The sequence below is a fragment of the Pleurodeles waltl genome, chromosome 3_1, assembly GCF_031143425.1.
Source record: "Pleurodeles waltl isolate 20211129_DDA chromosome 3_1, aPleWal1.hap1.20221129, whole genome shotgun sequence".
In the NCBI taxonomy this organism is placed as follows: domain Eukaryota; kingdom Metazoa; phylum Chordata; class Amphibia; order Caudata; family Salamandridae; genus Pleurodeles; species Pleurodeles waltl.
This window is the reverse complement of record NC_090440.1, coordinates 1,319,558,655-1,319,584,095: the sequence shown is the minus strand read 5'-3', so window position 1 is coordinate 1,319,584,095 and position 25,441 is coordinate 1,319,558,655. Positions and strand designations below refer to the sequence as shown.

Below are 25,441 nucleotides of genomic sequence, written 5' to 3'. Positions count from 1 at the left end.
AAGTGGCAAAAAAGTAGATTTTATGAGGGCAGGTTCAATTGGAAATGGTTGAACATCTTATTGCTCTTATTGCTCTGAGGCTTCCCAGGTCCATGTGAGAATAGCTCAACTAGCCCAGGTTTTGTTCTTCACATTCTAGCAATTGAAGCACTAATTTTTATAATATCATAATAGAATAAACCGAACTAGTTAGAAATACTGCAGAGAAAAAAGTGTGGATAAATGCCACAGGTTTAAACATGGGAAACTAAGGAGCTTTGGTACAGGCAAAGTTGAAGATGTGTGTTCATTCAGAAACATTTTATTTGCCTTTGCACCATAATTGTGCAATTACGTTTTTGCAAAAGAAACTAGAGCTGATTTGTAATTCATATATGAAAGTACCCCAAACACACCTGTAATTCAATAGGAAAATGGATTTCTCCACTTGAATACATATGGTCCAAATTAGGAAACCAAGAAAAATGTTGCTTGAACTTAAATCTGTGGATTGTTTACCCGTGGACAACCCAGAGGAATTTGAAAATGAGATTTGCAAGTACACCTGGAAATATATGATTGTCACAGATTTAACATATACTCTGTCATATTTTGTGAATCTTAAATATTAAGTAAGTGTCTACAGGCAGTCTACTGCCTCATATCTGGCAAGCATGATCAAGATCTCTGGTGTGTGATTTAAAGTTCACATCAGAAAACAGTAAGGATAAGACAAAATTTAATGATCTCTCTTGCTCTACTGTCATCAAGAGTGTTTTATTAACACAGATAACCCTATCTGCCCACGAGGGACAGGGTAGGTATCTACTCTGATTTATTCATGGGACCAAATTAATTACAAAGAAATTAAAACATGGGATTGGCATAGTTTGCATCTTGTAAAGTTTTGACTCCAATAAAGTGTAACAATCAACGAAATTCGTGATCATAATGCAGACTACACAGTGCTCCTAAGGTGATATATCCACAAAGAACATAGATAATAGACACTGTACTATTCCAAATTGTTATAGCATTGATTGATAAAATTCATAACAAGGTTTGCATATGGCATTGTGGAATCTCTTGAAGTTAAATTACACATAAGAACCAAGCAGTAGGGTTAATCAACATTTCAACCCGGTCTGACTGTTTCGGTCTCCTAAGGGTGTAGTCATCTGATTACCAGGCTTATCCCAGTCAAATGTTTCAGCGCAAGGGTGTATTCATTTAAAACCAATGCCAATATTCTTCATACCAAATGTGTCGAGGCTCGTCCGTACAGATCAAACCAGTGTCAATATCATGGCAAAATTGTCCAAACTGCCATTTGAATTTATTCTTCGACAAGAACGCGGTGGAACAGATCTCACTTCGTTCAACTCCACTATAGAACACTGTAATATACTGTATGCCACTATACAATACTCTTCTCCACTCTACTCTACTCTGGTCCACTATATGACACTGTGTGCAACTCTTTGTATGCCATTGCACCCCACGTCACTGTGACACAGTACTCAACTCTACTCCACCACTCCACAGTATGTCATACTACTCTACGCCACTCAATGCCATTGTACTCTGTAACACTGTATGCCAAACTATTCTACCACACTCTAAAACACTGTACTGTACAACATTCCACTCTACAAAAATCAACTAGATTGTAGGCTGCTCTACTCTACTGTAGTCCACAGCACTTTCCAATACTGTACATCACGCCACTACACTATGGTACAACATGGTACACCAATTTATGACACTTTACTTGACTGTATGCTACTCTACTCTACTGCACTCTTCCCCCTATGATCTATGACACGTCACTCCACTCTATGACACTTTAATCCACTCTACACTATCCCACTCCAGTGTACTCCGGTCCACTATACTCCACTCTATAACACCTAATCCAGCTCTATGCCACAGTACTATACTCAGGGCAACTTGAATTATGCAACAGGGGAGGGCCATATTATACAACAGGGTTGAGTAAATTATGCAGCAAGTAAAGGGAAATTATACAGCGTAATCTGACACATTTTATGGCAGTATTACTTTGTTATTTTGTCATTTTTACACTTCTAGGCATTGATTGCACTTAATTTTAACACCAGCAGATAGCAATAATCAATAAGTGAACCTTTTCAAATGGCCTTCCACTGCGCAGCAACATGTTACTCCGTTTTTAGTAACTTTGAGCTAGAAAAAAAATTATTTTGTTATAATCTGCAGATTATACACCAGATGATGGATTAAGTGGCAATTGCATTTATTCAATAATTATGGGAAAGTTGCAGTGGCCACAAAATCGCATAATTCTAGTGGCCTGCACTATACCCTGCTCCACTGTCTGGCACTATACTCCACTATATGCAATTTCACTCTACAATACTGTACTACACTCGGTGCCACTTTTCTCCACTCTATGCCCATCCACTCTACACTGCAGTACTACACTGTTTGACAGTCAACGACACACCAATGAACTTCTCTCTATGATATACCACTCCACAATATGACACAGCCCTCCACTCTCCGACACTGAACTCTACGACACTCCACTTTTCTTTTGTGAAACTCTTTTTATTGACATTTATCATTTAAGAAACAGTGAAAGAGACAATTCAGACCACACATATGCTCCGGCAAAAAGCCAAATGCGTTACCCCCCAATCAATAGTCAACAGAGGCAGAGTTACCAATCAAACATAGCTCTAAAAATCCCCCCCACCCCCGGAGTATGCACCACCTCGCTAACTTCTGAATGTGCACTTCCAAAGAAAAAGGGAACAAGAAGAAAAGTTATCAATAGAGAGAAGAAAAAATAAACAAAAAGCCATAATATTAACAAAAAAACTCTATGTCCCATTTCCTACAGTGAATTATGTACAGTTGGAGGCTGGAGCGCGAGAGGGCAAGGGGCTCCTTTGCCTCCTGGACGCGACCCCACCTCTCCTTCCCTGGCGTCTCCCACCTGGACTAAGCCTTATACATGAAAAAGGTGTAAAGCCCTAAGACGCGGGCTACAGGCAGTAAGCGGTATCCCCCTAGAAAGGAACCTCACCAGGGGGTCCCAAATATAGTCAAAGCTCCTTCTAGAATTATCCAGTTTATCAGCTGAGTGCTCCATAGCGAGCCCACACCACAGTCTGGCGTACCACAGCACCATTGGGGGTGGTTCTTTTTTCTTCCAGTATGGCGCTAGAACCGTCTTTGCTGCACCCAATGCCAGCCAAAGGATAGACCGATCACCCTGTGTCTGATGTTGCAATTCGGGAGTGCGCAGGCCCAATAGAATATGTGCCGGAGATGCCAGAATAGGATATCCCAGAATCTCTTTTAGATGTGAAAGAATTTCATTCCAGTATGGGCGAATAATGGGACAGTCCCACTAGCTATGCCTAAAATCTCCCAACATCCCACATCCCTGCCAGCACCTATCAGAGACCTGAGGAAAGAGTTGTTTAAGCTTCTTCGGGTAGAGATACAAATTGTAGAGAAGTTTATAATGAGCTTCTCTAGTGCCCATGGAGTGGTTATGTTTGACTATATCATGGAACAGGCGGGACCAGAGACGCTCCTCCACCGGAGATTCCAACATCCGCTCCCAAAACGCCAAATGACCAGGAGTGTAAATGTGTTGTGCTGATATCAATAATCTGTATAGTGTGGAAATACTACCCCATGCTGAACAAATCTCTCGATAGGAAGAAGCTCCCTAACAGCTGCCGCTCTCATATGAGGTTGAGTAACCCAATGGAGTAATTGATTATTGTGAAAGCGCTCAGAAATGGGTAGATGGAAGTCCCTACAACAATTTTCGAAGGTGCGTACCTGGTCCCCATGAAAAAGGTCATCAATTGTCAGACAACCCCCCTCTCTCCACTTATCAAAGGGTCCTGGCGTAGCTCCCGGGGAGAAGGCCATGTTATAATGGATTGGGGTATAGGGTGAGGGGAAGGTCATAAGTCTGAGGGTTCTTGTCACCGTGTCCCACACCCTGAGAGTAGTAGCCGTGGGAGTACTAAGGTAAGCATTTTTTGGGTGGTCACCCCTAGGTTTTCACAGCACATCCCACAATGTCCGCCCGTCACTGCCCTATCCATGTGCAACCACAGCTTATCTGATTCTCAAAGGGACCACTCTGCAATAACCCAGAGCTGTGCCACTCTATAGTATATAAGAGGGTCTGGGAGGGCTAACCCGCACATGTCTCTGGGGCTCGTAAGCAATCTGTTGGAGAGCCGGGCTCTTGCATTCTGCCAAATAAATATAACAACCGCAGGAGAGCCGTCATCTTAATAGTATTAATGCGGCCTAACCAGAATGCCAAAGTATTGACCATCTCTTAAAATCAGCTTGCAAAGTCCCAGGGAGGGGCGGAAAATTTGCCTTAAATAGGTCAGTCACCCTAGGGGTGAGCCGTACTCCCAAGTACAAAATGTCTTTCTTGGCCAAGACAAATGGAGAAGTGGAGGCCAACACACTCATCTCTGCGGAAGGGACCATTAAATTAAGGATATAGGACTTCCCCTTATTCACTTTGAAGTCTCTACCTGCTCAAAGAGACTCAACTCCTCCAAAACAGCCCAAAGGGTCGTGCGTGGATGAGTGACAAAAAGCAGAATGTCGGCAAACGATGAAATCCTATGCTGATTGGAGCCAAATTGAATGCCATGAAAAATTCGCTAGTGGCTCCACACTAAGTGCAAAAAGCAGCAGGGAAGAAGGACATCCCTGTCTGGTTCCCCTGGATAAGTCAAAAATATCCGATATCACCCCATTGACACAGATCCGTGACCTGGGGCCCGAGTAGTTGCTCATCACCATAGCTATAAACTGCTCCCCAAACCCAAAGCGCCGGAGAGTCGCCACCACGAAGGGCCACTCCACCAGGTCGAAAGCTTTCTCAGCATCCAATGCTAACAGCATAGCCAGGACCTGCTTCTTCACCACCTTTTCCATCAGGTGTATGACCCTTCTAAGGTTATCATGTGTTTGCCGACCTTTTATAAAAATCAGATTGATCCAGATGAACCAAATCCGGCAACACCCCTTTAAGTCTCCTTTCCAGTATTTTGGTGTATAGCTTTGCATCACGATTGAGCAGGGCAATGGGCCTATAGGAGGCACAAAGTTGAGGATCCTTCCCCTCCTTAGGAATAAGCAAGATCAGGGCTTCCCCCATAGTAGGGTAAAGAGTGTGCTCAGATCGTATGAAATTGAACAGTGCAGCTAAGTGGGAAACAAGCTCAGCCCCAAAAGTCCTGTAAAAATGAGCAGTGAAACCATCAGGGCCCGGGGCTTTGTGCAGAGGAAGGTAGTCGATGGCCTCCCGTACTTCGTCTAAGGTGAATGGGGCCTCTAAAAACTCATTGGTATCCCTGGAGACCTGCGGAAGCTGAATATAGCGTGAATAGCTCTCCTGGGCACTAGCACTCGGGTTATCTGAGATATACAAGTGAGTGTAAAAATTTCTGAAAGCACGCGCTTTCTCCTCTTCCGAATAATGCTCCCCAGATTCATCCCACACTTGCGCAATATAGCCCTTAGATTGCCTAACCCGCAATTGCCTGGCCAGAGAGAGACAATTTTGTTCCCCTGTCATAATAAGACCTCTGGAGCCGTAACAATGCCAGCTTTGCCCTATTCATATGGATAGACTGCAGTTTGCCTTTTATGGAGGTGACCTTCCTCTGATTCTGCCAAGTAGGAGAGAGCTTGTGAACCCGTTCCGTCTCCTGCAATGCATTCTCCAAGCCTAGTCTCTCTTCAGCTTTTAACCGATAGAGTGATGTCCCTAAAGAGATACATGTGCCCCGGATGACAGCTTTGAACGTGTCCCAAATAGTAGTGAGAGGGGTGTCCCCAGGTTGATTACTCTGAAAGAACTCCCTGATAGCCCTCCTCAGCATGTCTTGAGTCGTTGGGTCTCTAGTTAACACGTATGGAAAATACCAGTGCTCCCTCCGTGATTTCGGGAGGTTCCACTCCAAACTCACCTCAACTGGCGCATGATTTAAGATGATTATCGGATGGATAGTGGCCGTTCGGAGGAGCTGTCGAAGGGGCTTGCTTATGAAAATATAATCAATCCTGGAATAGTACCTGTGTGAGTGGGAGAAAAAAGTATAGTCTTTTAACGTGGGGTAAAACATGCGCCAAGAGTCAAGAAGCCCCAATCTGTGAAATGCCATCTTAATGGATTTTGCAAAGACACTAGTAAGCAGTCTTTGAGGATGTGTCGTGTCCTGAGCGGTATCCCAAATCAGGTTGAAATCTCCCAAAAACAGTTTATCACCCCCGCAAAGCCCCCCAACACATCCAGAAAGTGCAATAGAAACTGTGTTTTGCCACTATTAGGCACATAGATTGTGGCTATCGTACAAACCTGGCCGCCCAGGGATCCCTTAACCAACAAAAATCTGCCCTCCTTGTCTAGATGTCACCCCGAAAGCTGAAAGTGCATGGATCTATGAAACAGAAAGGCTACCCCCAGTCCTTTGTTGTTGCAGATGCAGTATATATCTGCGGGTAGTGTTTGTGCTGTAGTCTATGGCTGTCACCCTTCTTGAGATGTGTTTCCTGCAATGCCACTATGTCATATTGGTGGTCATCAAAGAATTTCCACAGCTGTGACCGCTTGTTAGGCGAATTCAACCCCTTAACATTCCATGCTAAAAAGTGTAACATCATACCGAGGCATCTAGGAAGCGTTCGCCCATAATTAATTCTGAAGAAATGTGTTGCCCTGGAATCCCAGTGCACCCCCTACATCCCATCCCGTCCCCTACCTCCCCCAAACTGTCCACCGACAGGGAAATAAGGACAAGCAATAATCACACATCAAGAATGATAGCACAAAAAATAATATCATAGGGACTATAAGTCTCCGACATTGAAACAAGAAACTCTGTGTAGTCATCATGATCTGGAGGGAGTATTCATCCGCCTCCACCCCCAGACAGACCCCTGACAGAAGCCCATAGTGTCTGGTGTAGAGACTTCCTTTGGTGCCCCTGGAGGAATGGTTAGAGAGCCGTCCCGAAAGCATTCAAGCCGCCAGCATTCCGCCGGTCCGTCCAGAGCCTCCACTCTCTCCCCTGGAAAGAGGAACCCCACATAACCCCCGTCAAAAGTCTCCACCTACGTCCCCCAGGGGTTTCCCCAGCTGGCGGCAGATAAGTTCACATACTACTCCTTGAGGGCTTTCCTCCCCCTCCGCAGCAGCCTCCAACGGTCCCCAATGGGAGGCACAACAGACTTCTCCCGACTCTGCGACTGCCTTTGTCCAGCAAGGCCATTGTCCACACTCATCTCCGGCAGGCCCAGCGCAGCCGCCGCCTCCCTACACTCCACAAAGTGGTTCGGGTTGTTGTTAAGTTCAAAAGCAATCCCAAATGGAAATGTCCATCTGTACCGAATATTTTGCGCATTCAACTCATCCGTGATTAGGCGGAATCACTGCTGCCGGAATAGTGTAACTGGGGCAATGTCCTGGAACAGCGCAGATTGAGCACCTTAAAAGGACACCATGTATTGTCGCCTCACCTTCTGAAGTATGCGCTCTTTCACCTTGAATGAGCTCCATTTCACCAAAATCTCTTATTCCCAGAGGTGGGGCGGCTCCCCACCCTATGTACCCTTTCAATCTGTACTTCTGGATGATCATCGCCCAAGAGATGCGAGAAGAGACCCACCACAAACGCTTCCAGATCAAGACCCTCACTGCCCTCCTCCAGCCCCCACACTCTAATTTTATCTGTTCGAGAACGATTTTCCAAGTTCTCACATTTAAGTATCGATAGTTGGAGTTGTGATTTGAGCTGCGAGACCTTTTCCAAAGGACTTACTTGTTGTTTTATCTCTTGGACCTGAGTTTCAAGGTTTAACGTGCGGCCCCCACTGAATCCACATCTGCTTGAAGAGAGGTCATGCGACTTGTAACGTCTGATTGGAGCGCCTCCAGCGCCAACTTCAAATCGGCCGTGAGTTCCTCTCGCAGTTCTGCCTTAAAGGTGCGGAGGGAGGTCAGAAGATCCTCCTTGGTGAGTGCCATGCCACCTGACCGCTGCGTCTCGGGCACCTCAGATCCGGCAGGCGTAAAATAATTAGAGAACCTATTATGTTGTGGTGCTCTTTTTTTCACAATAGGTGCCACTCCTGCTGCTGGCCCCCAGCTGCTGCTCACTGGGACATGATTCCCACAGTAAAAATTCTGGTGGACAAAAAAAAACAGATCCCTATGTAGGGAAAGGAGAAGCAACCCTCCTACAATTGCTCTCTGTATAGCCTACTTAGGAAAGTTCTACGAGGCCTGGCATCGGGTGCCATCTTGAGGTCAGGCAACCAGGTCAGGCAGGCCCCCAAAAAATAAAAAAACGGGCCACCAGGGACCTACCCTCGCACCTTCCGGACCTCCATGTCGGGGGAGGTGCCCAACAAGCCAAAAAGCCTTACTCTGCAGTCCCCGGCCTACGCTCCTCGCCGGGGCTGCTCGATGCACTCGGCATTGCAGGAGCGGCCGTGCCTCTCCTCCCTCGCACGGCCACCTCGAAATGGCAAAGGGGCCCTCCGGCCCCCTCTGCTGGATCACCGCTGCCACCTCCTTTCTCCAGACCCAGGGGGGCCCCCTCACCTCACTCGGGGGCTCTCCCTGATGTACCGGCCTCCAGGCTCCCGCCAGTGTCTGGGGCCCGAGAAATGCACTGCCGGCGCCGGCGCAGGTGCAGAACACCACAAAGGCGGCACACTCCACCGGCTCCCCCAGACTCATGACATCGTCCGGGGAGCCACACCAGCCAACGGCTCCCCCCCAGACACCTGGGAAAGGGGTCTGACGGCGTGGGTGGTCGTGGAGCCTCCGGGCTTCACGACTGGTCGGCCATGTTGGCTGGCCCCACCTGCGAAACTCCACTTTTTGATACTCTACTCTATGACACTCTCCTTCACCCTACTCCACTCTAAAAAGACTCTACTCCACTCTATGGGGGTCATTCTGAACCGCTAGAAGACCGTACTGCGGTCAAAAGACAGCGGCGGTCATTCTGACTTTCCCGCTGGGCTGGCGGGCGACCACCAAAAGGCCGCCCGCCCAGCGGGAAAGCACCAGCAACGAGGATGCTGGCTCCGAATGGAGCCGGCGGAGTTGCTGGTGTGCGACGGGTGCAGTTGCACCCGTCGCGATTTTCAGTGTCTGCCAAGCAGACACTGAAAATCTCAATGGGGCCCTGTTAGGGGGCCCCTGCAGTGCCCATGCCAGTGGCATGGGCACTGCAGGGGCCCCCAGGGGCCCCACAACACCCGTTCCCGCCATCCTGTTTCTGGCGGTGAAAACCGCCAGAAACAGGATGACGGGAAGGGGGTCGGAATCCCCATGGCGGCGCTGCTTGCAGCGCCGCCGTGGAGGATTCCCTGGGGCAGCGGGAAACCGCCAGTTTCCCTTTTCTGACCGCGGCCTTACCGCCGCGGTCAGAATTGCCCCAGAAGCACCGCCAGCCTGTTGGTGGTGCTTCCGCGGCACTCTGCCCTGGCGGTTTTCAACCGCCAGGGTCAGAATGACCGCCTATGACAGTCTACAACACTGCACTCTACTGTTCGACATGCCACTCCACTGTACAACTCCCTGCTCTAGTCTATGATACTTGACTCCACTATTTGAGAGACCATGCCACTACACTATATAACACTTTCCTACACCTTACAATGTGCTACTACATTCTACCCTACTCCACTTGATCTGTGATAATAGACTTTACAACACTCTACTCCACTGTACTTTATGACATTCCGCATACCAACTCTCCACTTGTGACAAGAATTTAAAAACATTGAAATTCAATAAAAAAAACAAATGTTAAAACTTAGTTATAGCTCAGAATATGTATTTTCACTACACAAACCAAGTTTAAACTACATAAACTTTAAAAACTCTAAAGTTAAAGTTATACCTTTCATTGACAATGTATCCACCACCGTGAAATTATTATCAAAAGTGGACCTTGTTGCACACTTTCAGGTTTACTAACCAGACAACACTAACTATAATTTCCTACTCAACCATGCACTGTGTTCTTACAAATAATGACAGCATTACACTGTACAAGACTTTCTGCCATTCTTCTGCACAACACTACACTCAACACTGAACTATATTGCACTCTACTCCACTGAGATCCATTCTATTCCACTGCACTCTACAACACTCTGCTAACCTCTGTGGCACTCTATGACGCTCTACACAATTTCACTGTGCTTCACCATACCCCTTTACATGACACTCCAGTTAATGACATTCCATTGTACAACACTCAGCTCTACTGTTCATCACATCACTACTCTGTGCAACAGGCTCACTCTATGATAGTCCACTCCATGATACGACAAACCACACCACTCCACTGTAAAACATTTTACTCCATTGTACAGTACGTCACTCCACTATTCGACTACACTCTATTTCACTTTCAATCCTCCACTCTATGACATTAGACTCTACAACTCTCTCCTTCACTGTACTTTACTACACTCCATTTTGCAGCACTTCAATACATGACCCTCCAAACTGCAATTTGAAACACATTTTTATTAACGAATAAAAACCATTAACATACAATGAAAGTTTAAAGGTAATGTATATTTAGAAATGTCTTATGTATTCATGTATACCAAACAAACTTGGAAAACACTAGCCTTAAAAATTGTAAAGTTGTAATTATAAATTCAATTTATGATTTACGCACTACCTTCATATTACTATAAGTCGTGCACCTCCAAAAACAGTCTTGTCACCTAATTTGCCACACTACATTAAATATAACTCATGCCTTTTCCATGCACTGTTTATACCCTTGCAGACTACATCACGTTTAGCATGTGAAATCATACCATTCATACCAACACTTATAACTTCTTAATGGACATTATTTGACACAACACAGGGTTGATATATAATTAGTGTTATGTGGTTACGACCTGAATGAAATGTGTAACAAGGTCTGCTACTTATAATAATTAGAAGGAGGTGGAGGATAAATTATAAATGAAAGTTATAACTATATCTTTGGAATTGCTTATAGATATATGTATACATGTGTGTGTAATTGTGTGTGTTATTGTTATAGTTATGACCTAGTTTCCATAGGATTTTTTTTGTTTGTTTTTTCAATAACTTTGGTGCTGTTTGATGAATCTTCATGACATTTTCAAAATTAGTATGCACCTGAGTTCAGCTGGTGTATTGAAGGTTTTGGGGTGATTCATCAAATGGGGGCTGAGAGAAAGGGGGTGCCAAAACACATTTTCCCCAAGCAATTTCCTTAGGGAATTTAGACACAACTGCAGCCCGAGCCACTGGACGTAATTACACCAATTTTGGCGGAAAGCTAGCTCATAGTCCAGAAACAGCCCTTTTGTGATTTGATGTAAATCTGTTCAGTAGTGCTAGAGTAATTAGCGAAACAAAAAAATTGTATACTTAGGGACACAGATCCTCCGTGGATCCGACAAACCTCATGCTGAGATCTGATTGACTGCCAACACTTCAACCAATAAGTGCTGGCGGCTATTTTGGGACTCAAACTCAGCTGAGTCCCCAACAAAAAGTGAAAAAAAAGAAAGGGGGCAGAGTAGGAATACTCTGACTCCCTAGATCTGGTGGTGGGGTTCCCCAGGGCCCCGCAATGGCCAAAAAGCATTATTTCTTAGATTTTTCCTACAAAAAACACAGAGTTTCTGTAAATCTCTGGGAAAAGTAAAAAAAAAAAAAAAACGCAGTCTCTCATGCTTGTTTATAGTTGAGCACTTGGGTGGGCCAGGTCCTGGGGGCTAATTTACACATTAAGTTTGAGGAGAAGGGTACATGAGGCCCCCTTTCCCATGGCTGTTATCGGCCCCAGGGACCACCACCTCCCTGGGGCCAGACTAATGCAATATAATGGAGGAGGGGGGCCGTGCAGCTCCCCTCCCCATGCTGTTTAGGACCCTGAAGAACACCACCTCCCAGGAGTAAGGCCAACATATTAAATACCAGAGGAGAGGAGCCATGCAGAACCCCATCTAGGGTCCTTTACAGCCTCTGAGACCACCACCTACCTGGGGTCAGGCCAATTTATTAAAAAGGGTGAGGGGACAGTGCAGCCCTCTTCCTGGGCCATTTATGGCTCTGGGGACCAACATCTCCCAGGGGCAGGCCCTGCAAAAACAAAGGAGGGGGCCTGAGCATCCCCTCTCCTAGAGCCATTAATCTTCCTGGGTACATCCACCTCCCAGGGCAGGCTCCCTATGTCCCTACAGCCTGTCTCTCTGTGTGTGAGAATAGGTGTGAGAAGGTGTCTCTTGGTGTGATAGTGGGTGTGACATTGGGTGTGAGAGGGTGTCTCTGTGTGTGACAGTGGGTGTGAGAGTGAATCTGTGAGTTAGTGTGTAAGTGTCTGTGTGGGTCTGTGAGTGGGTGTGTGAATGTCTGAGTGGGTCTGTGAGAGGGTGCATGAGTGTCTCAGTGGGTCTGTGAGAGTGCATGAGTCTAAGTGGGTCTGTGATCGGGTGCAGGAGTCTCTGAGTGGGTCTGTGAGTGGGTGCATGAGTCTGAGTGGGTCTGTGAGTGGGTGTGTGAGACTCTGAGCGGGTCTATGAGTGAGTCTTCGAGTGGGTCTGTGGGTTCATGAGTCTTTGAGTGGGTCTATGAGTGGCTGCATGAGTGAGTAAGTGTCTGGGTGTGTCAGAGAGTGGATGTGTGAGAGTCTGTGTGGGTGTATCAGTAGCCTTGTGAGTATCTCTGCCATTTCCTTGTGATACATTAGCTGTAGTGTAGAATTTGCACTGGGCGTTTACCCAAAGAGGTAGCACTTACTAACCAACCAGTAGAAAGGACTCCAGTTGGGTAGACATTTTTTTTGCAATACTGTGGACTCTTGTTAGATAAACAAGCAGGTGATCTTCCGTTCTGGCCATGATGCTCATTTCACAGAAATTAAACATCAACAGGAAGCACTTACAAATATAAACGTAGCTGGTGCCCAAGATGAAGATACACTTCTGAAAAAGACAAATAATCCTAACTCCTGTACTTGGCAAAGACAAAGCAAGTGTGTTTAGTCCACAATTCCATATTGAAAAACGATCTGAAATCCTTTGTGGAGGTGAATGTACTTTGATCTATTAGAGCGCAATCTGTATGTGACTGTGATGAGTGGGTTTTTACTTCTCCTCTCCTTCGGGGGCTGTACAACCGCCCTCCCCCACCTATGTTGGCCCCAGGAACCCCATCCCCCAAGGCTCACCTCTATTAAATGGAGCAGGGGGGACCACCTGGGCTGCAATATATTATTATATATGAGCCCCAGGGAGGTGGCAGCCCCTGCGGCTGCAGGGGGGCCTGGCCCCCATTTTAAATAACAATTTTGCCCCAGGAAGTTGGTGGTCCACAGAGTGCAGGTGGTGGTCCCCTGAGCTCATAGAATCCCTAAGAGGGGCACCCGTGCACCCTCTCCTCTTTCAATCCCCCAATGCTCTGGGACCTGGCCCACTCGGGGAAAAAATTGAAAAAAGGGCAGGATACCACCCTTTTTAAAAAAAAAAATGTTGAGAAACTCAGCTGGTCTGGATCCATGGATTTTCCGAACATTTAAAAAATGCACTGGTGGGGTCAGGGAGGAACCCCTAGAGCAAGGCTAGGGGCTCAGGGTGACCCTACCCTGCCCCTTTTCCTTTTTTGTTTAGCTTTTTTGTGGAACTTGACCCACAAATATAAACGTAGCTTAATCTGTATGTGGCTGTGACGAGTGGGTTCTTTCTTGTCCTCTCCCTGGGCTGATTTCGGCTCCAGGGACCCCATCCCCCAGGCCCACCTCTATTCTAATTTCTTCTTTAGACTCTCAATGGAGGGGCAAGCTTGGATAGGCTGCATTATAGATGGAGTGTGCCCATTCTCTGGGTACTTAAAATCCATCAGTTAAGGCTGTTGCAGGATACATTCTATGATAACGTATTCCTTTGGATGTTTTATGACAACTTTTCCAATCTCTTTACAGACCAATTAGAAAGATGGCAGCTGGTATGGTACTTGCAGCACTGGCTTTTGCAGTAGCAGCCGTCATTGAAGTTCAAGTAATGGTAAGCAAAAAAAAGCAAAAGAAAATGGGAAAGTAGGGACAGGTGAATTTTAAAGTTTGCAATCCTACAAGGGTTTCTGAACATATCTTCCACAACAATATGATAAGACATAGCCTTCATTAAGGCTAATCTGTGTTGAATCTACTGTGTAAGAGAAATTCGCCAACTGGAAGATAGAGAGAATATTCAGGCAAGTGATGCTGATTGAAGATAGACAACAGATCATTTTTTAATGTCTGTGAAGTGGTTCAGGCTCCTGTGACAGGAAGGAGATAAAAGCTTCTTTAAAATGTAAGGTCATTATCTGTCCCCTCCGTTATTCCCCAGAGATGTGCACACGTGAGTCTTGCGTATTTTGCAGTTGAGAGAAGCCAAGCTCCTTCTGTTTTATTACACTTACCAGACCTAGTCATGAAACACCTGGATCTATCCACCTGTCTCTAACATTTATGAACAGTGACAAGTTTCTGAAAAGTTAGATATGAGATTCCCTGTAACCAGAAAACCAATAACAAGCCAGGCTGATGGTAATACCTAGTGAAATATAGGAGGACTTACCCAAAGATCAGTGTTCTAGATATGGCTTGCTGACTAACACCGGATAGTCAACGGCAATGAAATGGAGGCTGTTCGTGTGAGCCTTGGTCTGTGACTGCAGGGTCATAAACTTGAACTGTGGCATTGCTGTGGAAATTCCAAGAGACTGATAAGTGGACTACAAACTTCCTTTGATCGTATCAGACTTCTGCTATAACTTAGGGATCCTGGGACATCCTAGTGGATGTGCACTCAGTGATACTTCTAGTCCCCTACCAGATTCCTGCAACAATTCCTCTAAGTAAACCTCAGTCAAGGATTCTTTGCGGTGAGCTGTCAGATTGTTTTGGCAAAGGGTTATGAGATAGGTTAGAGTGACTACCTAAGAAGGTTAGAAGTCACAGCTGCATCACCTACGGAGACAAAGGGTTGCAACCACATTGTTCCAGATCAACAAAGCTTCCTTGTCTTCCACACATGAGTGTGATCAACTTGTAAGTGAAGATTATGTCCTGTGTACCTGTGCAGTATTGGAGCTATCTGAGACAATTGTCATGGCCAGCAAACACCACCAGCTATGAAGAGCGACAGCATGCTAAGAACTGAAAAGAAGCCCAGATTCAAACACACTTACAGTTACAGACAGCACCAGACCAGTGTGGCATACCCTGATGGAGTAGGGCAACCCAGGGAGGGGTCATAACTGCCAGAAAGGGTATTGCAATGACCAGAATATAATTCTCACTTTGCACTAGTGTAGCTATCCGGAAGCAAGAAGAGAATGTAGGAGAGGGGACTGAAAACACAGTGGCAGAGATGTCCCCAGATTGGAGTAACCTTGTTACTGGTAGTCATTTCCATCTTATTGCCCTATAGTAAGTGTGCATGTGTTTTCTTCTGTGTCTTTACAGGCTCAGTATAACACTGATAGTAGAATAGGTTGTATGTCAGAATATTGTATAGAGACATAATGACATAAAAATGATGCCTTAATTATTGCTTCCAATATATAATTCCAGCAGGCATAGATTTGTTATTATTCATTCAATTTGGGTGATATTTAGAGCAATATTAATGTCAAATGATATTTAGACAATGATATTCTAGAACTACACCACAGAATAAGTATTTTTCTTTGGCTAAAGGTAAATGACTGCTTTGACATTGATTAATTATGTGCTATTTAATTATTCTTGGGTATGGGTCTCTAACTCACACGATCACCCTGAGTTAACTTTGGATAACTCATCTCCAGTGCCCCGAAGATAGTGCTCTTTGTGTGTCACCAAACTCATCATCATCATCAAAGAACTTTATTTCGGCCACAAGGGCCATAAAAACACATAGCAGCGATAAAATAAATACACAATGAATATATAAAATACATACAGTACATTTTAAAAGAATAAAACCGAAGTGCTCTTCCAGGGTAATTTTGATACATTGTTACTAAAGCCATCATGCAGATAAAAAAGTTTCTCTGAGAATCCAACTTGCCAAAAGGAACTTGGCAACAGCGATTACCAGGGTCGAACAAGTGTCTGATCTAAGAATTTGAAGGGCTGCGTTGGACCTATGGACTCCCAACAATCTACAGGCAGAGGCCAACCATTTCGTGTGAGAGGCAGCATAGGCAGGGCAAACAAATAGAACATGAGGGAGATTTTCAATAGGTGCTTTACAAGCTAGACAAGTGATTGCCCCCTCAGGTGACCAGTGGCTGGTGAATGATCTTAGCGGCAAAGTACCTATGCGAAACTGGAAGTACAATTTCCTTTTTCTAGGTACCCTGATTATATCCCAGAAAACCTCATATTTGCAGATCTCTTTTAGGTCAAGAAAGTCACTTGACAGTTTGAAGTGAAGTGCTACCCCCAGTTCCTCAGATTCTACCATCTTCCAATACAGTTTTTTTAGGTTGATTTTTGACTGAAAGGAGGCAGTAGTGGGAGAATCCCAGAGTTCGTTAAGCCCAAGCGAATAAAGTAATTCTTTAATATGTCTAAGTCAAAGGATGCTAAGAGAGCTGTCAGTTTCTAAAATGACCTGCAGGGCTGCAGTAAAGGAGGCAAGCTCTGGGGTAGTCCAAAGATGCCACAAATACAAGAGAGGGCATAGGCGAGCCTTGTAGCCTATGCGCTTCATGCCTAGGTCCTTGAGGAGGGGAAAAAACGGAGTGCTTCATGGGAGAGAAACAAGATTTCTTAAAAAATTGTTTTCAGAAGTTGATAGTTCATGAGCTTTGGCATAGCCCCATAGTTCGGCCCCGTAGAGAGCTGAGCTCACAGTCTTAGCTTTGTAAATCTAGAGTGCAGGGCGTATTGGCTTAGTGTATGAAAGATTGAAATCCGCTTTAGTTTTAACGCTGGCTTTGTAATATGTGACTTCCAAGACATTTTCTCTGTTAACATTAAGCCCTGGTAACTAAATGTGCTCACCTTTTCAAGTAGAGTACCTTCAAGCATAAACTTCCCTTTGAAGGATCTGTGAGGACTGAGCGTCATTAATTTTGTTTTGGAAGCGCTGATTTCCAGACCCCTCACGGAACAAAAGTCCTCAGAGCACTTAAGGAGTTTTCGTAGTCCGCTTGGTGTTTTAGATTTCAAGAGAGTATCATCTGCAAATACCAGGACCGGAATTTTGAGTGTGCCTAATGATGGGGCATCAGCCTCCACTCTGAGCACAGAGGAAACAATATCATGAACATATAAGGAAAACAAAGTGGGGGCAAGGACACACCCTTAACATACTCTACTTGGCCCCTGGGTTCTGTCAGAGAGCTGCCTCTTGTCACCCCACCTAACATGTGCGTAATTATCCTAGTGAAGCTGTATTAATAATGCAAGAATACACACCCTTCCAAGACTAAGGTATAGGTGCCCCAGACGCTATTGCATTTTATATGATAGTAATATATCTTGACCAAACTTCAATGTCAGTTAAGAATAGGTCCGCCGGGACACAATGAGGACCAGGCGCCTTACTGCGTTTTAGAGTACCCAAAGAATGACTATATATATATCAGCATGGGAAAACAATTGCGTCGATAGAGGGGTAGGGATTGGGTTAATAATTTAACAAGAGACCTTTAGTTCAGGAACCATACTACAATGATCAGGAGAGTACAATCTGTTAAAATGGACTACCCAGTCCATTGGAGCGTTATTCGTTGTAATATTCAATGCGCTATTATCAAGGCCATGCACCGCCAAGGACCAAAATCAACTGCAATTCCTCTCACATCAAAGCATCATTAAGTGCAGCCCACCATTTGTCATCTTGCTCTTGCTTGACTTTGAAAACAGCTCATTTATAAAATTTCCTAGCTGAACGGATGGCATCTACATCCTTAGCTTGGATCAAATGCTTTTTCGATGACTGACATTCTTTATTAACCCATCAGTGTCTACCCTTAACCCTCGTGCCATCAGAGACTGTATTTACTGTAAAATGGGCTGCAATGCCCTCAAAGCGTGAGGTATGAGTTAAACGTATTTGCTCGTGGGGGATTGTGGAACCCGCCTCCAAGCACATCAATGAGGTCTTCCAAACACCATTAGCAGCACTAATGATATCTGATCGGGCCAGAACCTTATTCCACTGCAGGTGGCATTTGTCACTAGCCAAACCAATTCCCAAGGGTGTTGCAACTGGGGTATTAATCATAGAAATTTGGCTGCAGAGAGCAGACATATGGACTGAGAGTGGATTATGGTTGCTCTCATATCTCTTGATAACTGTCATATCGATGACTAGGGGCCACAATCTTTTATCAACTAGGCAATAATGAACTCTGCTAGTGTGGTTGACCTTGTTGTAAGTATGGTGATCCTTTGTGTTAGATTTATTCCTTCCATTGAGTGCCCTTAGCCCAAATTCAATAGTCAAAGACAGCAACTTGCGATCACCTTTTGATGGGCAGAATAATCAAGGTGGGAACAGACCATGGCCGATCCACCTTGTGATTAAACCCAAGATCGTCCCAATCAAGAAGTTCAAATGTGACATTGAAATCGCCTGCCACAATGATTTTATAATGCCTGGGACATTTCCACAGAAATGTCTCCAGGACACAATGGGTTTCGGAAGCCTGCCTCCTGACCACTCTAGTGTAGATGTTAAAAATGATCACAACTGTGTTTGACTAAAATTATAGCCGAAGACCTAATAAATCAGGGGAATCAACAGATAGCTGAGATATATGACAATTTAGTGATGTTCTGGCCCAAATAGTTAAACCACCAGAAGGCCTACCCCTGGTACTGGGAAAAGCAGGAATATAAAAATGTAGGTAACCAGAACGGAAAAGTGGATCAAGCTACCATGTCTCCTGGAGGAGACATAGGTCATGCTCCTTGATAAAAGAAGTGACGTTTGGAAGGGGGAGGGCAGATCTCAGACTTGCCACATTTCAAGAAACATATCGCACCCCAGCGCTTTGAGGAGCTGCCCTGACCACAGATGTGGTGTTCCAGGATTGGCAACCAGATTTTGATTTGGCAGGTGGAAATGGTGGTGGAGAGGTGCAGTGCTATCAAAATTGACCAGTAGGTCCAGGGTTAGATGGTGGAATCTACCTGGGGAAGCTAACCTCATCATAGATGTAGGCCCATATTTATACTTTTTGACGCTAAACTGCGCTAACGCAGTTTAGCGTCAAAAAGTTTTGCGCCGGCTAACGCCATTCTGAAGCGCCATGCGGGCGCCGTATTTATTGAATGGCGTTAGCCGGCGCAAGCAGACCGGCGCTGCCTGGTGTGCGCGAGAAAAACCACGTACACCAGGCAGCGCCGGCGTAGGGGGAAAATGGCGCATGGGCGTCTTAAAATGGGGCAAGTCAGGTTACGTCGAAAAAATCGTCGTAACCCGACTTGCGCCATTTATTTTCGACGCCCATCCCCCATCAACATGACTCCTATCATTGTAAAGATAGGAGTCATGCCCCCTTGCCCAATGGCCATGCCCAGGGGACTTCTGTCCCCTGGGCATGGTCATTGGGCATAGTGGCATGTAGGGGGGCACAAATCAGGCCCCCCTATGCCAAAGAAAATTATTAAAAAAAAATAAAAAAAATACTTACCTGAATGTCCCTGGGGTGGGTCCCTCCAGCCTTGGGTGTCCTCCTGGGGTGGGCAAGGGTGGCAGGGGGGGTCCCTGGGGGCAGGGGAGGGCACTCTGGGCTCATTTTGAGCCCACTTGTCCCTTAACGCCATGCCTGACCCAGGCGTTAAAAAGCGGCGCAAATGCGCCGTTTTTAGCCACGCCCACTCCCGGGCGTCGCTTTTGCCCGGGAGTATAAATACCACGTAAAGGCCTGGGAGTCATTTTTTAGACGGGAACGCCTCCCTTGCATATCATTAACGCAAGGAAGGGGTTCACGCTAAAAAATGACGCACATTCCGGGAACTTTGGCGCTATTCGCCTCTAACGCCATAGTATAAATATGGCGTTAGTTGGCGTTAGTTTTGCGTCGAAATTGCGTCAAAAAAAACGACGCAATTTCGGCGCAAACGGAGTATAAATATGGCCCGTAATGTTCTCACATTTAGCTGGCTGATCCTGGATTGAGAGATAAGGTTGATGGAGGGATGAGAGTGCAGTGTTATCACAGTTGAACAACTGGTCCTGAATAGACTGATGGAGTCTGTCAAGAAGAGGAGCATGAGTGCTTGTGGCGTCAAAGTTAGAAGAAGCAATTAGACCAGAGACAATTGTTACGTGTGAGTCAGGGTAATTCAGCAGGGGTTTTGGATGGTGCTCCAAGTCAATTGTTCTCATTGAGAACAGATAGGTTACCTGCCGAATAGTGGGTAAGCCGGGCCCCATAGTATGAGGGGAGCCTAGGGTATTTGAACTGCATACAAGAATGCCCAGGGGCACTTGTCTTGCGCCTAGGGCCACCAAATTATCCACCATGCTTCCGTCCCTAAATGTCAACTTTATCAGATCATAGCGTGTATCTGTATCGGGCCCTTTAACTGCTTCAATTATATCCTCACTTATTACAGAATAGCAACCTCTCACATGTCGAATCCAATGGCGAATCTCCCCCTTCCCTTGGGGCCAGTGGATGTAATTTAGGGACGTTAACCATTAGAACAGTGTTATTAAATTGGGGTTGATCAGTAACAGGCTGTACAGCGCGATTTGTAAGAGTGTCATTCATGGGTTTCGAAATTTGATGACAGAACCTTGTTTCCTTGCCTACGCCTAAGCTGTTATGTGTAGAAGGCTGATAAGAGTTCCCAATCCTGACACCTACTGCAGGTTGGCCAGCACAAGGTGCTAAGCCAGCGTCCGCAGCAAAGGAAACACAAACATGACTATTATTGCAACTGGTCAAGGGAAATTAGGCAACTTCACCGCGGGTCCTGGGGAGTTAGACGTGAGACTACAATTACTATTTATGATGTTAGTGGCATCTAAAGGAATTACCTGCTTGACTATAGAGATCAAAGGATTTACCATAGATTTAAGCTCTTGACACGTCACTCTTCAGATCTTGTATACATGAGAAGTACTGAGCATTGGACAGAGCTGAGTTCACATTTGTGTCTACTGTCCCACCCACCATGGTACTTAAGTCGGGATCATTGTATGGGTCTGAAATATTGATTAGGGGGCTGAAGCGATTGGTACATTCAAAAGCATCACTAACAGCGAGTGAAGGCTCATTCACTGATATTAAGGGAATGTGGATGATACAATTTCTGCCCTCCCCCTGCCATGTAGTAGCTAAGACATGTGGTCCACATTTTTTAAATATATCTGGAATTTTCCTATGACACGCCTCCTTCCTGACTGGGGAGCACTCGCACTCTGTATCATTGGAGACACTATCCGGGGAAGAGGTTAAGATTTCCTCACATTCATCCAGGAGATTATCAATTCTATCCATAACATAATTGTTAGCTGCATGCTTTTGCCTTTTCCATTTTTTTATGCACTACCCCTGCCCGCCCTCATTCGCTTTCCTTTTGCCCATCAAAAAGTGCTTTGATCAATGGATAAATGCTTACTAGTCAGTTAGTTCAATAGAACAGCCTTCAAGAGATTACAGCAGTGAAAGAAAAACACCAGCAAGGCCACCTTGATAGTAAATGTTAGGGGTGTAGCCCAGCCCAGCCTCCTTCGGGCTCTGACGGGTGTGGACGGGCCCACCCTTGGCCCAGCGTGTCCCGCACGCGACCCGTGCTGCAGTGAGTTCCCTAGCGCTTTGTAACACTCATTGGTGTGGCGAGTGGGAGCAGCTATGGCAGAAAATGGCCGCCTCCATGGGCCAAAGAGTAGTCTGGGATATGTAGTCCCCCTCTTGGAGTTAGCGCGTCCCCTTCTACAGTGAGCTGCCTATCGCTCGTTGGTGTGGTGACTGGGGGCAGCTGTGGCAGAAAATAGCCACAACCTGGGGCCAAAGAGCCGTCTGGGATATATAGTCCCCCTATGGAGTTAGCGCATCCCGCACTGCAGTGAGCTCCCTCGTGCTTTATAGCGCTCGTTGATGTGGAGAGTGGGAGAAGCTGTGGCAGAAAATTGCCACCTCCTGGGGCCAAAGAGCAGTCTGGGGTATTTAGTCTCCCTTCCCGGAGTTAGTGCATCCCAGGACCCAACTCAGTTTTGTTCCACGAGTAGGTCATGGTCTGGGACATCAGTTGTAAAAGGCCTCAATTGAGATAATTGGTGCCTAGTAACCCCTATTCCACAAAATCCCAAAGCATTATCTGACCTCCTATTTAACACTGTGCTCTGTCTGATAGAGAATTGTGATAATTCCCCTAAACCTAGCACTCAAACGCATGCCAGTATTAAAAATCCATACATGATCAATAAACTATCCTAGTACCACCCAGTTGACATTTTTCCTTTGCCCATATTCTCTGTTCAAAAACCAACACTCTCTATTACTAGGTTCTCCAGTATTCAGGCATGAAAACTATTGAACTAACTTGCCCTTAACAATGGATATTTTTAGTTTTATATCTATAACAATGTGGAAAGAAAAAGACAATTTATATGCCAAAGTATCAATTGCCAAGGCAACTGACTTAATATACCAACTTTAAGAACTTCAAGAACGTCTTTGGTGTGCAAAATATGCCTGTGCTTAGATTAGACAGATTTGATGCACCATTGCCATGACGATAAATTGGGACTGAAGTTTCAATTACCTATGAGTGCAAACACTTACGCAAGTAATTTACGCAAAGTAAGTCATCTAACCATAGAGGCTAAAAATCCAAGTATGCTCCAGAATAGACTTAAAGACTTTTCTTTTCAAAGAACAGGCATGTCAAACAGAAGGTGACAAAGTCAACAAAATTGTGAATCATGCCCAGGAAATATGAAGATTGCTATGTTTTTAAAAGGATCATATTGAAACACATTGCCTAAGTAACACATAGAGGATGTACTGTGACTAGACTGTAGGACCACAATTTTTAGAAAAAATAATGGGAATCTAAATTGCTTTAGATTGTATGTTGACACATTACATCAATGTATATGCACATATATGGTTATTAAAGAATGGCTGCAATTATCTTAGATGCTGATCCAAATGCAATTATTAGGAGAACATTCTTAGAAGGAGAAAGAAGAGTCTGCTACATGGCAAATCCAAAAAGATGTTCTAGATGAAGATTATACTTAAGAGAAAAGAATAAAGCTCATTAATCAATGGTATAGAGTGAGCCTTTTGGATGTATTGTGGTGTTACTGCTGTATTTGCAATTTGATATGTAGAAAATATCTACCGTAAAATGTTGAAAATGAAATTGGGCATCTGTTGGTAAACAAAACATAAATCCCTTTGTTTAGGAGACCAATGTGCCCGAACCTGTTAACAATGAATGCCTGATTCAGTTCCTGAATCTGGCAAAAGGAGACGTTAAAGTACAAACTGCAGGTTTAACCTTTGACCAACCAAAACTTTATGATAAGGTAAGTGCTTCAAGTGGACTTTAAACAGCACATTTTATTACAAGTAAATTTCGCTCTTGAATGTTAAATGCATGTTTTCTTCATGAAGTATTGTGATGGTACTGAACACTCCTGGATAGCAATTTGGTCTTTCTAGGGCAACATTCTAGTACGATGTGTGTGAAAAAATACAATTAGCAAATAAATAGTCACTGTTTTGTATATTTATAAGCACTATACACCACCCCTGCAGCAGTTTTACAAGGGTGCTCAAAGCAGAAGCGAAAGGTTTGGAAATAGTTTTGATAACCCCACAATAAAGCTCAGAAGAACGTAATAACTAACAGCAGTGTCAATTTAAAGTTACTTCCGCTATCCAAAGTCAGACATTTCCGAAATGTATTCAGACATCAGAGACACAGTTTGGGCCTCATTATGACTTTGGTGGTTAGAAAACTCTAACCGCCAAAGCCACAGGGAGGAAGCAGCCATCATACTGACTGCCTCCTCCCGGTCGTATTATGATGTTACTGGCAGGAACATCGTATTTTGACATTCCCGCTGGTCAGACCGGTAGGAACAGTGCTGTTGTATTGGTCTCAGCTCCGTTAAAGGAGCCGAGCTGGTCAGACCAGTAGGAACAGTGCTGTTGTATTGGTCTCAGCTCCCTTAAAGGAGCCGAGGCCAATACTGTAGCACACCATCATCTTCGGAATGCGCACTGTCTGCAAAGCAGACAGTGCGCATTCTGAGGGTGCTCTGCTGGGAGGCCCCTGCACTGCCCCTGCCCATGCCATGGGCAGTGCAGGTGCCCCCCGTGACCAGCCTTTCCATGGAGGGGGTCACTACCATGGAAAAGGCTAGCATAAACAGGAGTTGTGAACAGCATGGAGGCGCTGAGTTCCGCACTACCATGGCTGACCACAAGTCCGACCACCATCAGCCCGTCAGGATCCTTGTTCCCGTTGATGATGGGGGTCTGACCGCCAGGGTCGTAATGTGGTGGTTGGACCACCTGTGGTGTGTTGGTCCGACCGTCACTGCCAGTCTGGAGGTCCTTGGACCACCAGACTTACGATGAGTTCCTTTGTCTTATTTGAGGCTTGTATTTGACAAACTTTGGGAATAATTAAGGTACACAATACTATTGATAAACCATTGGAAGATTATTGGAAATACAAACCAAATGGGAAAAGAACCTTTCTATAGGATTATATGAAATCCTACATGAAAAGTATGTCACATGCCCTAAATGTTAAAATTACATTGTAAGCATTTATATTTAAAATTATTTAAACTTATAATACATTAAAAGAATAATTAGGACAAAGAAGTGCATGTATATATTTTTGCATGTCCTTTGTTAGCTTTAATTATTTTAGCTTTAATTATTAATGGTTACTACAAAAAGTGCATGTAATATATATATGGATATATATTACATGCACTTTTTAGCTTTCATTATTTTTTCAAATGTATTATTATTTTATATATCTATATATACTTACTACTGTAATATTAACATTTAGGGACGCAATACTTTACCTTGTAAGTATGTGAAGTCAAAGTTTTGGACCACAATATTTTTCCTGTAATATTTTTATATGGCAAAATATTTTATGTTGATAATATGTCATGCAAGCTTTTGTAGACAAAGCAGGGATTGAAATGTTCTTGAGATAAAATGTTCTAATTGAAGTGTATGTCTTTTGCTTTAACTGGAGTTTAACAGTGAGTTTTACTAAACAATGAGAACAAAACTGAAAAGAAAACAGCATGCAATACCTTAGCAACTGTTTTTTTTACGATTTGAAAGAAAATGTGGATAATATATAAATCTTAATTGCCTCATTGTATGAGTTACAAAATACTGAAGAATGCATCTTAGTTA

At 44.7% G+C, this 25,441-nt stretch overlaps 1 protein-coding gene across 1 annotated transcript in view; it reads left to right on the top strand.

The window, feature by feature from the left end:
- SLC15A2 (solute carrier family 15 member 2) overlaps positions 1 to 25,441 on the top strand; it is a 429,960-nt gene that overhangs the window by 245,301 nt on the left and 159,218 nt on the right. The window contains exons 15-16 of the mRNA XM_069224674.1: positions 14,016 to 14,097; positions 23,449 to 23,571. Of these exons, the coding sequence (XP_069080775.1) occupies positions 14,016 to 14,097; positions 23,449 to 23,571 (205 nt within the window). The remainder of the gene's footprint in view (positions 1 to 14,015; positions 14,098 to 23,448; positions 23,572 to 25,441) is intronic.